Source organism: Filicampus tigris, chromosome 15 (genome assembly GCF_054856515.1).
Source record: "Filicampus tigris isolate MCC_2025a chromosome 15, RoL_Ftig_1.0, whole genome shotgun sequence".
Taxonomy (NCBI): Eukaryota; Metazoa; Chordata; class Actinopteri; order Syngnathiformes; family Syngnathidae; genus Filicampus; species Filicampus tigris.
The window spans coordinates 20,146,834-20,162,553 of NC_141231.1; the positions used below are offsets into that span (position 1 = coordinate 20,146,834).

The following is a 15,720-nucleotide window of genomic DNA, read 5'->3' on the forward strand; positions in this document are numbered from 1 at the left end:
TCACAGCAGTCTCCACCGAGCAGACCTCCGCGTTCATCTAAAGCACTTTCTTCATGGGGACGATGAAAGTCAATGGTCATAAATCTCACCTTGAGTCAAAAAAAAAAAAAAAAAGGAGAGGAAACAATTTTTGCCCGTGAAAGGAAACTATTCTGATCACCATAGGGACTATTTTGGTGATAAATGGCGTCTTGGCGTTGCATCTCAAGAAATATTTGCTCACCAAGTACCGCCATCACTAACGATTAAAATAAATGAGCTTTTATTTACATTTAGTATAGTTTTAAGTCTTGTGCAGTTTGAATATTGCAAATATAAGATGGGAGTGTGTCAAAAAGTACCTAAATACTACTGCTACTACCTAAATACATGTTTGAACACAAATGTATTGCAATTAAAAGCCAGATACAAGCAAATTGTACTGTACTGGAGAAAAACAAACGCAAGTTGAAGGCCACTTTAGACTTTTGCACAATTTGAACCTTTAATTCAGTCATTTCGTAACTAGAGGGAGCCTACGCACAACTAGTGGTACTCTTCCCACCCTTTGAGAAGCCAGCGCTGCACTCCACCAAATCCGTCCAACGTCTCGGCGGAAGTAGGACTCAGTTGTACGACGCTTCGGGCCCCGCCCCCGCGTGACCACGCAAGGGCACTTCCTGGTGCGCAGAGACGCAACTCGGTTGGGGGGGATCCGCGCGGTCTGTCACCGCGGTCACGTGACAAGCGCTCAAAAACCAACGGCAAATCACTTTGATAGGGATGGCTCACATGCGCGCACCTACTGGCTCACCTCGTGCGCATAGAAACACCAACACACGCACACATGCAATCACACACGGAGACGCAAACGAAAGCAGCATGCGCACACATACTCACCTCATTCACGCACAAGGCGGAAAAAATACACTCAGACATACACCGCGCGTGCATATCAACACGCACACACAAGCGCCCGCCACAAACCCGGACTCAGGGTCAAGTTACGGTGAGTGAGCAACTTTGACAATTCTGGCGCACGCGCACACGCACACGCGCGCACACACACACACACACACACACCCCAGGTCAGTTGTTCATCCACATCATGAGTATCATCATGATCATGTGCTTTGGGACTTGTTGATGCAGCATGTGGTTAAATTGAGAATATTTATTTATTTGTGTTTATAAAAGTTAGCAGTTTATAAGTGAAAATGAAGGAAAACGAGTGACGACAAAGTCAAATATTGACCACAAACTTGTCGCTTTCCGAAGACAAGAAATTTGCTTTAAAAACGTTATGTTTTTCTAAACACGTCCATGGCTGATTGACCTGCGGCCGCTCAAAGCTGATTGGATGGTCTGTAGGAGGAGGCAGAGGAAGAGAAGGGCGGTTCCGAGGTGGGTGTGGGCGGCGCGCCGCGCGGCGGCTTGGTGGTGAGCGCGAGCGGCTGGTCGGCGCACGGCGACGCGCGACCGGCGTGCGCCTGCGTGTGTTCGGTGTACGTGGGCGCCGGGGCGGCGGGCGACGCCAGCGCCGACGTGGGCGTGGCCGGGGAGTCCACGGAGGAGGCGGGGCTGGCCTGGGACAGGTGTGTGTGCGTGAGATGGGAGACGGGGCGCGGGCACGAGAGGTGGGTGCGCGCGTGCGCGCCGGAGGCGTCGTGCGCGGGTGGCAGGTGCGTGCGCTTGGGCGGCGGTGAGTCGTCTGGAAAAATACAAAAACAGCCGCGTACAGGTGAGCGTTGACACCATGTCGTGTCGCTATGACAACACGGCTGCCTTACTGTCTAAATGGCTGGCGCTCTTGCATTTCTTCCTCTTCTTCTTCTTGCCCTGCTCACACATGCAGCAAAACACACCCACACACACACAACCAAAACACACACACACACACACGGGATGATTGAGGGCAGTGGCGAGTGCTACACGTGCGTACGTGAGTGCGTGCGTGCGTGCGTGCGTGTACGGACGTAGTTGTCTCTGGCCGACCATCCGGGGTAAAGTTGCGAGTGGAGCAGCCGCTCCTTCCGGGCCAGCTCGTAATATTTGGCTTGCTCGTCCTTGCTCAGAGAATGCCACTGCAGACACGCGCACACACAAAGGTGTTAGCATAGCGACAGCAGCCCTCTGCCGCGCGCGCGCGCACACACGTGCGCACTGACCCGCTGTCCCAGTATCTGGTTGATGGTGGCGCTCTCCTTGACTTGGCACTGGGCGACCACTTTGGGCCTTTCGTCCCTCATGAACAACATGAAGGCGTTGAGCGGTTTCTTGATGTGACCTTTGGCCTTGTGATTGTCGTCGTCGCCGTCCCGCGCCACTGCCGCCGCTGCCGTCCTGGAGAGCAGAGGAGACAGAAAATGCATCCGATGCACCAGGAGCCCGGCTGCTGTGCTGGCCATATTGGATGTGGCAAAGCGTGGCCGACGCCGGCGACGGCGGGCGGGCGGGCGGGCGTGCGGCGGACCCGTTTGTCGTGTTTGGGCTTGGTCAAGACGTGGCAGCCGGAATTCGGGCAGGCGCTTGTAGACTTGACGCAGATGTACGGGCCGTCGTGTCATCATTTGCAGACCGATCGATGACGTTGATCAGATGGCCGAAATAAAACGCGACAGCAAAAGAGACATTCTTTGCCGCCATCGTTAATGAGACGACGTTTCACGGCACAAAGTTGGATTATTTTCCATTCTTTATTTTATTGTTTTATTTTCCATGTACTGAATGTTACTCAGCATTTTTCGGGAGACTTTTTAAGGTTTTGTGGGGTTTTTTTTGCCACTGCATTTCAATGTGTGCCACTTATCTAAACGTTGTGGGCCAATGCTGTCCCAATCCCCCGCAAATCGCGGTACCGAACTGTGGCTTCATATTCAGCAGGCAAAAATGAGGTCCCGCTACTTGGTACAAAACGAATCCGCTTCAATGCGTGCAGCTAATTCAGCCGCAACATCTTTCGTTTAACGCCGTCAAGAAATATCTGAGTATCTGCGCATTTTGCCACGTTCACAGCCAGCTAACTTAATTAGTCCCATTGGCTTTTTCCAAGCTGAGCCAGCTTTCGCGACGGCCCCCGTTCACGGACGCCCGGCGCGTAACGGACCCGCTCGGTGCATTTGGGGACGGAGATCTATTTCCTCCACGGGCCTCCATGTGGAATCAGAAATACGGTTGACTTGGGCCCTTTGACTCGCATCGGTTTACGGGGCAGGTCTGCCACATCCAATATGGCGGACGCACCGAACAGTCAGATTTCACTGGCGTTTGCCGTCTGCGATACCTCAGCGGGCTGTGCCGTCGGACCTCTCCGGGTTCCTGTTTGATGGCCACCGCCGGGACAGAGGTGGGCGAGGGCGCCGGCGAGGGCGAGGCGCTCGCCAGGCCGGCGGATGAGCTGCTGCGCACCACAAGTACATCAGAAAACGACACCAAAAGTACACCACGATATCAACATGTGACACCGGGAGCACATTAGAAACTTGGGATGGACCGATTTTCGGCCGGGCACCGGCCTTTTTTTTTTCTTTTTCTTTTTATAAATCTGATGGCTGATCATAAATCAATTTAGAACTGTGTTCACTTCAAGGAAGTATTTATTTTAATTTTCAGTGATCTTTCAAAGAGATTCTACTGAGTCTGGGAACACTCTGCACTTTTGTTTTTTGTTTGAAATCAAAAAAATAATCAGTGAAATTATTTTGGAAGACTGGAGCAAACTATATGGAGCTTTTGTTTCAAGTTTCATTTCGTCCGTTTTGTTGGAATTTACTACAAAGATGCGTACTAGCAAATGATAATTGTTATCAATATTATGCCAATCTGAAAAATTGTTGAATAAACTTAAAGAAGTTTCAACAAAGAGTTACAATTTTTTCTTTTGAGGTTTTGAAGCCAATATTTTTTTGGTTTGCTGAAAATGAATATCGTCTGCACATATGGGTTATCGGCCTCCTTGACGACTAATAATCGGTATCGGCCCTGAAATAAAAGCATATCGGTCCATCTCTATTCGAAACCGCTGGACAAAGCAAGAAAAGGAGAGGGAAAAACCACACCACAAAGGAAGCACACGAGGACATCACGACATGGCACAGCAAGTGCGTGAGAAAGAGCAGGGCAAAAAAAGGAAACAAAAAGGAAGACGGATCAAAGCAAACAAGTGGAAAAACAAACACGGCCGCATGCGCGGCAAGTGCGTCCGAAACACCACAACGGGGAAAAAGGCAAAGGAGAAGCAAAAGCATCACGACGATGACTCATCAGATGGCGCCAAAGCAAAGCCCCCGATGTGACTCACCCCGACATGGAGGCGTTCAAGAAGCCTGCCGCCATCGGATACACGCCGTGACCCTGCCTGCGCACACAGGTGGACACACACACACACACGTGGACACACACTTAGTCCTGCTCCTGCTCTTTGCTCCCCTGCTTCGCCGAGGAGTTCACATTTGGCGTTTTGGTCCGCCTGGCCCCAATTTTGGTCCTCTGGCAGTTCAAACTGGCCCAATCCTCGGGCCGGTCCGCCTGCATGGCAACTGGGCGCTAAACGGCCCACTGGCTCAACGAGCAACGTTTTCAGGAAGGCATTTTGGGCTCCGCCAATTTTGGATCAAGTGCGCGTTCACAAGCGCGCCTTTCCACACACTCGTGGCTTCTCTTCGATTGCGACGCTATCCTGATGGTGACAATCCACAATCCGATGCAATTTGGATTCATTGGCCGGCGCTCACGTCGGCTGGTGGAGCCCCGTTTAGACCGCACACGCACACGCACACAGACAGACAGACGGATTGTACTCACAGCCAATCGAAGGCGTGCGCCATCTGAGCCACGCCCGCCGGCGAGACGGGATAGCGTGCGACGTGCGGCGGCCGGGACGAGCCTGCTGGAGCACACGTGACAATTGCAAGCGTGTACGGATTGGCGTGCGTGCGAGCGCGGGCCGGCGCGTCTCACCTGCATCGGGCGAGAAGTTGGCCGACGCCCTCGTCGGCGGCGGGAAGGCTTCGGCCCGGTAGGGCAGCAGCGGGTGAAGATGAGCCAGGTGGGCGGGCGCGCCGCTAGCCTGGAGGCGCACGCTCGTTAGCTGAGTGCTGCCATGGTCGCGCGTGGCCCGGACACACGGGCCGGCGGGCGTGGCCGCGTCACTTACCAGGTGAACCGGCGGGGCCGAGTCTCTCGTGGCTGCTCTTCCGGGGACGTCCAGCAGGGGCCACTGCCACGGCAGATACTAGCACGTGCGCATATGCAACCACCAGCAGACGCAGCAATACACACGCACACGCACACACACACACAAGCAGAAAGCGCACACCCAATAGCATGTGCACATACAAACATGAACACACAACATAATGTCATTTGCTTTTTGGTGTACTTTCAAGCACTTTGAGTTGCCTTGAGTATTAGCAAGAACCTCGCCGGGCCGGGCCGGGCCGGGCCGGGCCTTCAAGTAGGACTTTGCATGTGGAATATCAAACATCATAGCAGCCACTTACCGCACGTGCGCCTGCCGCCGCCGCCGCCGCCGCCGCCAGGCCTCCTCCGGCCAAATACGAGCTGCACAGGTCGGGAATCATGAAGAAGGGGTAGCTCATGTAGGCCGGGTGCTGGAAGAGACCCCCGCCCGCGGTCGGCCTCCTCGCCGCTGCTACGTGACAACATGTGAAGGAAACGCAGATCAAAAGCAGGCTCGCAGCAGTTTGGGACTTGTCATGACACTCCGTTTGGACTTTTGTTCCTTCAATTCTGTTAGTTTGAAGGAGCTTTGAGAGCGGCTTTATTGTACAATGACGTCATGTTTTTTTTCAATTCGAGTTTTAGTTCATTTGTTGGTTTTCACATGATATGAGACATTATTAACATATTGGATCACAGAACAAACAAGGCTATTCGCCGGTCCAATCGCCTATGTCGGACGAAATTTTACACTTTACGCACGTCGCTAACGTCTTGATTAGCCGACGCAAGACATCATCGATCGGATCGGCGAATTATAACATCTTGCAACATGTCCATTTGCTTGTGGCGTGCCGCCACTACAAGGTCCCGGTGCAACCCGTTCATATGTAAGCAATGTATTAACGCTGGATGAAGTGCCTCTGCGATGACCAAATGTCGTATTTTCCAGACTAAAAGCCGCACCTTAATATAAGCCGCATGGTTCCAAACCTAGGGGAAAAGTAGTGGCTTATGGTTCGGAAAATATGTACTCGATTAATCGATTCATTGTTGCACCTCCATAGGGAGTTGTTCATTAAGTTGACAATGGATAGTCGATGAATGTCCCCTGCTGGGTTGCGTTCACGGCCCTCGGCCAAGTTCAACTACAACAACAACAACAACAACAAACACGACGATGCGTTGAGTGACTGGTGCGGTACCTTCCCCAAGCAGTTGGCTCCGTCCAGCCCGGCCTGCCGCGTCCGTTTGACTTGTGGCTCGCCTGTCCGCCGCCTGCCCGGGCACACGAGACCAAAAGAAGATGGAAGAAACGGTGCAAGACCAAAAAAAAAAGTCGGTTGGCGGCTCGCTCACCTCGGAATCCGACGCGCTGTTGTTGGTCTCGGTCTCGGTCTCGTTGACGAGGGACGACTTGACGTCGTCCAGGTCCCGCTCGGCGGCTTCGGCGGCGGCGGCGGTCGTCTTGTGGTGCTCGCCCTCATCCTTGAAGGGGATCAGCTCGTCGTTGGCGCCCAAGTCGCCGTCGTCCCTCAGCTGCGGCATGCTAGCGAGCGAGCGAGCGAGTTAGCCGCGGACGGAGCGCACTTTTCGCAACAACGCGTCGCCGCCGGCCGCCTCGATAAGTCGACTAGCCGCCTCCTCGAGCGACGGCGACCACATGCGGCGTTGCGCTTTGTCGGCAAACGGCCAGAGAAAAGTGCGTTGGGAACACTTGTCAGGGGCAAGAGCTAGTAAGCTAGCTAGCGCTTAGCTGTTAGCTTCCTGCCTGCCTGCCTGCCTGCCTGCCTGCCTGCGGCGTTCACGGACGCCGCCGCTGCCGCTGGGGGTGCCAATACCTCAGCTCTGGAACAAGTTTCACGCGTAAAGTCCTCAAATATGAAACGTACAAGGCGTCCAAATCGAGGTGGCGTCGCGAGGTGACCGAGTGAAAAGTTTCCGCTCCCCCGCGTCCGCTTCAAGTTGCTCCCAAGAAAGAAAAGGGCAACTTTCCGACATTGTTGGCACCGTGTGAACCTCTCACGGCGTCCTCAGGAGCCAGCGGACCGCGTTCCGCCGAGCGTGCGTGCACGCGCGGGACAAAGGCACGTCGCAGGGGCGGGGGGCGGGGGGCTATTTTGGGGGTGACGCCTGACAAGCGGGGAGCGCGGGCCCGGTGCTTACTGAGCCGGGATCGGCCTCCTGCTCAACGCTGTTTGCTCGAGCCACGCGCGGACTTGGCGCTGATCCGGGATCTGGAGCAACAGGTAGGCGAGACTCCTCAGCCCCGGGGGCCGAGTTTGAGGGAAAACCGCAGGTATTGGGTGTCGCAGTCTACGTCGCCACTATTTTGGGTGTCTTCATTCCAAAATACGTGGCGTGACTATCCATTTTTGTATTTCATGATTTCCTTTGCCACAATAGAGGAAATGCAGAATCCGCTCTACATGTTCCCCAAAATCCCAAACGTGACAAGTTTGAAGCCGCCTTTCACAAGAACACCATGCGATTGAGTCAGAATGTCATCTCCCACTCTAGGCATGCTCGAATCAAGAATGAATCTTACATTCCGGGCACCGGGACTGCGTGCTAACCTATAACATGGTCAGGCTCAAACAGTCCTTTGCCTTAATGGGAGTCTGTCTGTCTGTCCGTCCATCTATCTATCTATCTATCTATCCGTCCGTCCGTTTGTCCGTCCGTCAGCGCCTACATGTCGCTAAATGTCTGAAATTTCAACAAGAAGGAAACCGAAGTTCTGGTGTTGGGTCCCAGTGGCCCTTCTCCATGCCACCTTGTTGACCTGGGCCCCCTGGCTTCATATGGAAAGCCAACAGTCTTGAACTGGGCTTTTAAGTTGGACACCGATGCTAAATTGGACCGGCAAATCAGCGCCGTTGTTCAGTCCAGCTTCTTTCATCGTAGACAGCCGGCTAAGGTAAAGCCCCTCCTTTCTCACCGGTACTTGGAAGCGATCCTCCACGCCTTTGTTACATCCCGCTTCGATGACTGTAATGCACTTGATTTTGGACCCGGCCAGTCCTCTCAAGCGTCTCCCTCCCTCAAGCGTCTCCAATTGGTCCAAAATGCCGCTGCTCGCCTCCTGACTGGAGCTGGCAAGACCAAGCGCATGAGGCCACTTCTGGCCTCCCTTCACCGGCTCCCGCTGCATTTCAGGCTCGGTTCGAAGCCGCTTCCGTTTGCTGGCAAGTCTTTGAACGGCCTGGCCCCGGCCGGCGGAGCTCTCCGAGCTCCTCCGCGCCTTCCTGCCGAGCCTCAGGTTCCGCGCCTTCGGCCGCCGCCCGGGGAGTCGCGGACTACGCGGAGCCTCGGAGGCCACGGGGCCTTCTCTGTTGCCGCTGTGCTTCCCGCCGGAATGAGCTCGCCCTCGATGTTAGGCAAGACCCCCCCCCCCCCCCCCCCCGGCTGGCCGTTTTGAAAGTCGGCCCGTTTCAAGACACGTTTCTACTCTTTGGCTGTTGATCCGAAGTGAGGCTGACGCTTTTCGGCAGTTTCCCCGCATCTGTTATATCAAGTATTTTGTCTTTCAATTGATTGCTTTCCCTTGTTATATTCTTGCTGTTTTGTCTGTCGTCACGGCCCCGGGACATCCGATTGACGTGGCGGGTGACGAGGAATGTCCTCGCCTGAATTGCTTCAGTCAGAAAAGCCTCAAGACGTTGCGCTAGCTAATGTTGGGACTTTTCTCCAGCGGGCAAATTGGGTGGATTGGCTGCGACAACAAAAGCCGATGGAACCTCCATCGACCAAATGGCCACAGTATATCCAGTATATTCAAAGTGAAAAAGTCACACACGGGATGAGACGCACCCAAAAAGTCAAACAAAACAATCCGTTGGTGCGATGTCAATGCGTGACACGAGATTTCATTTCGACGTGTGTTTTTTACAGGAGTTCAACGTAATTGGCGGGAAACATGCCGTAGCGGCCGTCGGGGCCGTAGCCTCGCCACCAGCCTTCGTCCAGCATCTCGATGCCCGTGATGATGTCGTCGGGGTCGAAGGTGATCTCCGTCTCGTCGGCTGCGGAGAGAAAAGCGCGCTTGATGGGAGCGTCCGGATGGCGCGCGCGCGCGCGCGTGCGTGCGTGCGTGTCACCCTAACCGGCCTGGTAGTCGTACACGGCTCTGGCGCAGACGTTCTGTCCCGCGGCGGCGGCGTCGTCTTGGGCCTGAAACGTCATCACTTGTCAGCGGCCAAGTGTGCACTTGACTTGGTTTGGGTCCCGTCCCACCTACCGTGTTAGCGCCCCCAACAAGGAGGGCGCCGCCCACGGGCTGCGGCACCGCATACTCGTTGTCTTCCGGCTCTGCGGGAAACATGGCGTCCGCGAGCAACCTCAGCCGCCGGCCGCTCGGCGCCCCGCCTGGCGCCACCTCGTACAGCTCCTCGTCAAACTCGTCCGACCAATCGTCCTCCTCTGCTGCGTAGACCGGCGAGACGCACGTTACTTCCGCCTTGTCTCCTTAGGCGCCTGCTAGAAGTTGGTGACGCGCCTGCAGCCTGGCTCGCTGCCCCTCCGCTCTCCTGTCCTGTCCCGCTCCTGTCCTGGATTGGGCCGTCCCAAAACCATCCTGTCTCTTCGCCGGTAGCAGCGCCTTGCCCATAACTCTCACCCTGTCCAGCCTCATTCTGCCCTGCCTTGTCTTGTCTTGTCCCGTCCGTCCCAGCGCCAGCTAGTTTACGAGCTCTGGCTTGTCCCATCATACCCGACTTGTTGCGTCCCTCCCTGAGAGGGTGCGGTAATGCCTGACACTTGTGCCCTGGTCCTCTCCTGTCCTGCTCCGCGACAACACTGCCTGGTTGACTATCCCTGCCCTGTCCGCCCCTATTGGCGTGGCCCCGCCTGACTCAAAACGCTTGTCCAATCCTGTGCCGTTCTACCCCACCCCTTAGAGCGGAAGTCAACGCAAACATCTTTTTTTTTTCGAGAATACGTTCCCAGCAGGCCCATTGGGTGAAACGCGGCATTCTGATTCATTTTGCGTTTGTGGAATAAGTGTTAATCCGCTCCTTTTAGCCATCTCTGGGGGCGGCCATTTTGTCTTCTGTCGACTGAAAATGACATCACAACTGCTCACAACCACCGATCCCGGCTGACCTGTTCTCTGAATCTGAGCTGCGATTGGTCGTAGGGCCACGGGAAAAATGCCAGAGATGGCTAAAAGGAGCGGATTAACATTTATTCCACAAAGGCAATATTGATCAGATTGCCCAGTTTCAATGAGTGGGCTTGCACGGAGCATATTCTTGAAAAAAACAAAAAACCTTTGGGTTGACCTCCGCTTTAACTAGCCTCGTTTTGTTCGGGGGTTGCTCCTGTCCCATTGTGTCCTATCACGTCCCAGCGCCCGCACTGCCCGCTTCACTAACCCGGTCGGTGCTGTCCAGTCTTACTTGCCACTTTAGTCTCCTTTCCCTCCGGGGTGTAGCACTGCCTGAGAGAAAAGACTTTTTTTTCAGTCCCGCCTCATGCTGCCCCGGGCCGGCTCCCTTCTTGTCCTACCTCACCAGTAGCGCTGCCTGGTTTACTCTCCCCGTTCCATCTGAACACATTATAGCTCTCCACAGAAAAAGACGCACCTGCAGCCACTCCGGCGGGCACCCCGGGCGAGGAGGCGGCGGCGGCGGCCACCGCCGCCCGTGAAAGGAAGACGTCGGTCGAGGTCGTGCCGGGCAGAGGCGAGGAGGGCGGAGTCCAAGAGGGCGGGACGCTTTGGGCAGCGGAAGTTTGGCGACTGGCGGGAAGGTGGAAGGGCTGGAAGGGTTTCCGGGTGGGCGAAGTCTCAGGCGGCGAGACGGACGCGGGCCCCGCGGCTTGCCAGGCTTGGTGGCCGGGGGCAGGCTGAGGGATGTCCGAGGCTTGCTGGGACAAAAAGGGGCTTCGCAGTTTCCCTGAGGGACCAACGCAAGCATAGGCACTTGGCAACGCAGGGAGGAACTGGAGCTAACCGAGCTCAGCCGCCAACAGCGACTCAGTCGCCGGGACTACGAGTCATCGGCTAGCTTCAACCAAAACCAAATCGTTGCGTACAGCTTTTTGCTCCTTGCGATGATTGCTAGCTGGCAATCATTGATTGCATGATTGCTAGCTAGCTCCAGCTAGCCCTTTTATTAAGCATCTGTAACCGCAACTACGGAACTGTAACTTCAAAAAAAAAAAAAAAGTCACTGGACAAATCAAAGCAAAAGCAACACGCTTTGCTTTGCTGGCTTTGAAAAGTTTGGCCACGTGGGCCGTCCTTACCCACTGGGGGGGCGGGGGCGGGGCCCCCCTGCTCCCAAGTGGCCTCCTTTTGCTTGAAGACGTCGCGAGGGTTGAAGCAGCGCTGCGCGATCAGCTCCTTGGCCTCCTGCCGCACAAGCGTCACGCTTGTTCAACAACGCGCACGCTAACACGTAGCATGTTGTCTCTCACTCACGTCGGCGGCCGGCGCGGCCCGCGGCGGACCCCGGCTGGCCGTCTCCTTCTCCCGCAGGCTCTGCCACGCAAGACGCACTTTCAAGTAACGCACACAGATGGCGCCTTTTCCCAACACGTAAACATCCACGCCGGCAGATCCTAAAAGTAACCCTAACCCGTCCGACTTCTTCCAGATGGGAGTCGTCGCTCGGACCGTTTTTCCCGTGGCCCCGCGGGCCCGAAATTGCCCAATGACGATGAAGCGCCGTGTACTCAAAGAGATTGCATTTTGCCTTCTGCTTGCTGAAGGCAAAATGCCATAGAGGGGCTAAAAAAAACTAGCGTCAATGTTGAGGGAGTTACAGTAAAAGTCTTCATGCAAACGGTGCAGTAGACAGACAAGGTAGCCGCAGCGTATTTTCTTGATCTTCCACAGAGAATGAGTAACATGCGTGCACTTTAGCGTGTCGTTGCAAAACTTCTCTTTGTTTTTGTCGTCAGAGCTGTATTATACCGCCCCCCTAGTGGACAAATCCGACACAATGAAGTCATCCTGATGCACCAACCGTTTCAGGCTTTACATTCGACTTTTCATGACGTTAATACTCCGAAGGTACGATGTTTTCCTTGTCAAAAAACATGACAAAAAATGCCCCAAATTTTTGACAAAAATACACGATTTTTTGGAAACAAATAACCACATCCATCCATGTCAAATTATTGCGATAATCTTGAGTGGGAGCAATTTCCATTTTAGAATTGCGCCTTGTTTTTCTTGGACGTATACGGCACGGTGAAGGGGCGCTTTTGGGGTCGCGCATAATAAGCCCGAGAAATTGTGGAGAACGTTTTTGGAGGGCGCGCTCACCCGTCGCTGTTGTTCTTTGTCCCGCTCTTCCTCTTCTCTTTGCTTCTGCAGCAGTCTGACAAACAGGAGAGGCGCGCACACACACACACACACACGCACACGCGCGCACACACACACACACGCACGCACGCACGCACGCACGCACGCACGCACGCACGCGCGCGCGCGCGCACGCGCGCACACAGGCATCACGTTTCACCATGGGCAGCAGCGCCGGCCGTGAAAAAGTCCATTTGGGTTCTTTTTGCCGCGGTTCCCCCCTCGGAAGACTTTTCGCTCCCGTCAGCAATCAAATCCTCTTTGAAAAAGGCCATCCCATGTGGAACATGGCTTTTCTCGATTGCATGGCGAGTGGGAAAAGGACACAAAAAGGAGGGCAAAGCCTTTTTCAGGGCGCCGCACCTGTTGTGGTCGATGGCGATGTTTCTCTGCTGTATTTGTTTCTCTCGTTCCTGGGCGTGTTTCTCCTCCAAGTGGCGGCGCTCCTGCTCCGCCGCTTGCCTCTGCAGCTGCGCCTTCCTCACCTCCTCCTGACGCCGCACCTCCTCCTCCCTCTGAACACAGGCAAGACAAAAAGTGGAGCCACGGGCGCCGTCTTGTGGCGCTGGGATGCCGCCTAGGAGCTTGCCGTCACGGCGGTCGTGGCGCGCGGAAGCCTCGGAAGAAACCTTCTCAAGTATGCAGACTAGGGGTGGAACGAAAAAGGCTTTGAACCGGAAAACCCTTTTGGGATTTCAAAGGTGCTAGTGCGCGCGATCCAATCGTTCCACTTTGGAACATATCGGGCCGTACGCGTCGAATGGTCTTTCATTGGCGAGAACAATCTTGGCGAGAAAAACCTCTCTCAATCTCGGCACGTTGGCAGGAGTGACTAATGCGGCCAAACGCGTGTCAAAGAACAACAAGAAAAAAAGCGGAGCCATACCGTATCCAACCGTAACTTCGCTGAGTCGAATGGTTGCACTTTCAAATCGAACTGCCCTTGAATCGTTTCGTAGCTAACATATGGAAAAGTGTATGGAGTCGTCGTTTGCGTAGAGACGCACGCCCACTCCGAATCCAGACCCAAGAGAGATTCTCACCCGCGCAGGTCTCGTCTTTCCTAGCCACAAGAGGGCTCTAAAAGAGCAAAGCCAAAGCGAGAACCGCAACGGGCGAGAACCGCAACGGGCCGGCTTTCAAGTCCCAAACGGTCTCGGCCGTCGGACGTCCGACGCCACCTCGCAAGTCGGAACGCGGCGTTCTGACCAAATAGCGCATGTGGGCGCCGCTTGCCACTTGCTCTCCGCCGGCAATCACATCACCTCACAGTTGCTCTGGGCTCACTCGATGCCGCGCCGGCGATTACCTGCGCTTGGCTCCAAAAAGAATCTTTGTTGATTTGTTGAATTTCCTCCACAGCGTTGGTTTTGCGATAGACGGAGCCCTGAAAACAAGAGGCGATAAGCCACGCGGATTGGGCCTGGGCCTCGGCGATCTCGCCTCACCGCGGCTCGTCGGGGGACGTCCCCGGCCTGCGGGGCCGCCGGCTTGCCGAAGTGGTAGTTGGCCCCCGACGCTTTGGACACTTTGGACAGGATGACGTCGGGGTCCACGTCGTCCTCGTCGCGGGCGTTGACGGTCACGTGGGCCCCCTGCCGGATGAAAAGGCCAGCCGGCGCGCTGTGAAGACGGCAAGACGGGGGCGGGGGGGCGCAGGGAGCAAAAGCGGCTCGCTCTCACCTTCAGGAAGTTGGCCACCGTACTCAAGTGGTTGGCGCACAGTCCTTTGCGGGCCTCCTTCACACCTTCGCCGGTCTGCCGCGCGCAGCGGCGACAACGTGACCACACAACAACAAGGACGCAACGTCACTGGCCGCAGCCCGCGAGCTTCCGTCACGACGACAACAGCGACGCCTTGGCAGTCGCCACCCAACCACGCACGCACGCACGCACGCACACTCGAGGGCGCTTCATCCCTTGAAACGGACTCTCACGTGGTCCGACTTGGCCTCGTAGACCGGCGCCATGCCGCTGCTTCGATGCAAGTACATTCATTCCCAAAAGGCAGCATAGACCGGCACGGTTTTGTTGCGTTTGGATCCAAATAGCAGACGCCAAAGAGAACGGGCGAGATTCAAAGAGCCGAACCTCGGGCCAGTGCTTAAGCTAACCTAGCAAGGCCGCCCAGCGAGAGCGACACGCAGTCTTGTCCGTCGTTGGTCTTGCTGCCCAAGCGTGCTGGGAGCTAGCCCGCCCGTTTGCTAATAGCTTCCAACTGGAGCTTGTCGAGGCCTTTGAGGCTCTGTCGGGGCCAAACCAACAAACGCCACCCCACTTGACAGACGCGCACGCATGAACACGCGCGCGGTCTTTCGACGTTTTGCTGAATATCGCGATGAGCGGCTCACTCACCCAGTTGACGAGCACGTATTTGGGCAGGCCGGAATTGGGGTCTTGCACTCGACAGAAGGCGTACATCACCTTGCCGCTGTTCAGCTCCTCCACCATCTCCTCCAGACCGCCACCTACACACGCGCAGGTCAAAGGTCATGTCACCTTCCCCAAAGGGTCCCATGACTGCCCTCACCTCCTTTTCCCGCCACGCGCATGGTGTTGCTGTTGCCCTCGTAGGTGAACAAAACCCTGAGACACACACGTCCGACATGTTACACAGACACACGAGCGCACGCGGGCGGGCGGCGGCGGCGCCACTGACCAGTCGACGTCGGAGCGTCCGTCCACCACGTCCTTGTAGGCCGCCATCAGCTGGACGCCGTTTTTGCTCATGTCGACCGCCATGCCGCTCGCACGGTCAGAGCCAGAAAGAATCGACGCTCTTCACGCCTTCCTTCTTTCCTTCCCGGCCGCGATCCAAAAGCCAGTCCCGTCGGCTGAGTCGGACCGGTTTGGGGAGAACCTGCCGGGCCGCATTCTCCCTGCGCCGAGCGGGGCCGGCCAGAGGGGCGGGCACTCACGCACGCACGCACGCACGCACGCACGCACGCACGCACGCACGCACGCACGCACGCACGCACTCTCCCTTCCGGACTGCCTTTTTTGCAGGTGAGGCTAAGGTCAGATTTAAGAGTTTGGGGGGTGTGGCTGGGCCTGTGGCGTGAGGGACGACAACTTCCACAAGCAGGACTGGAAGTGGCAGCGGCCCTAAGAAAGCGTGTGAGCCAAGCAGCAGACGCCGCAACATCCAATGGCTCAAATGGCTCCCCCTGCTGGCCTGTCACTACAAAGATTCATGAAGACGACGACTAACTTTATGGGGGGGGTAGGAGCACAGTGGGCCCTAACCT

General features: G+C 55.8%; 1 protein-coding gene across 3 annotated transcripts; it reads right to left on the reverse strand.

Moving 5' to 3' along the window:
• Positions 1-1,138: 1,138 nt before the first annotated feature.
• Positions 1,139-15,378, reverse strand: LOC147136001 (drebrin-like protein B). Of its 3 annotated transcripts, XM_086052687.1 has the most exons (26): positions 15,132-15,378; positions 15,003-15,058; positions 14,828-14,940; positions 14,156-14,230; positions 13,921-14,067; positions 13,782-13,859; positions 12,836-12,987; positions 12,434-12,488; positions 11,585-11,644; positions 11,410-11,515; positions 10,746-11,057; positions 9,401-9,585; positions 9,284-9,333; positions 9,084-9,185; positions 6,520-6,709; positions 6,366-6,438; positions 5,481-5,632; positions 5,135-5,212; positions 4,939-5,047; positions 4,783-4,867; positions 4,280-4,336; positions 3,263-3,379; positions 2,148-2,322; positions 1,956-2,063; positions 1,770-1,818; positions 1,139-1,690 (listed from the first exon to the last, which is right to left on the reverse strand). In XM_086052687.1, the coding sequence occupies exons 1-26, from the start codon at positions 15,212-15,214 to the stop codon at positions 1,326-1,328; spliced, it is 3,132 nt and encodes a 1,043-aa protein (XP_085908813.1). In that variant the 5' UTR covers positions 15,215-15,378; the 3' UTR covers positions 1,139-1,325. The 3 variants fall into 3 exon arrangements, with proteins under 3 accessions (XP_085908813.1, XP_085908812.1, XP_085908814.1); XM_086052686.1 differs by lacking the exons at positions 13,921-14,067; positions 14,156-14,230; positions 14,828-14,940; positions 15,003-15,058; positions 15,132-15,378 and having other exon boundaries at positions 4,783-4,864; positions 5,481-5,629; positions 13,782-13,878; XM_086052688.1 differs by lacking the exons at positions 1,139-1,690; positions 1,770-1,818; positions 1,956-2,063; ... (7 more) ...; positions 6,366-6,438; positions 6,520-6,709 and having other exon boundaries at positions 8,999-9,185; positions 9,267-9,333; positions 15,132-15,362.
• Between the last annotated feature and the right edge of the window lie 342 nt (positions 15,379-15,720).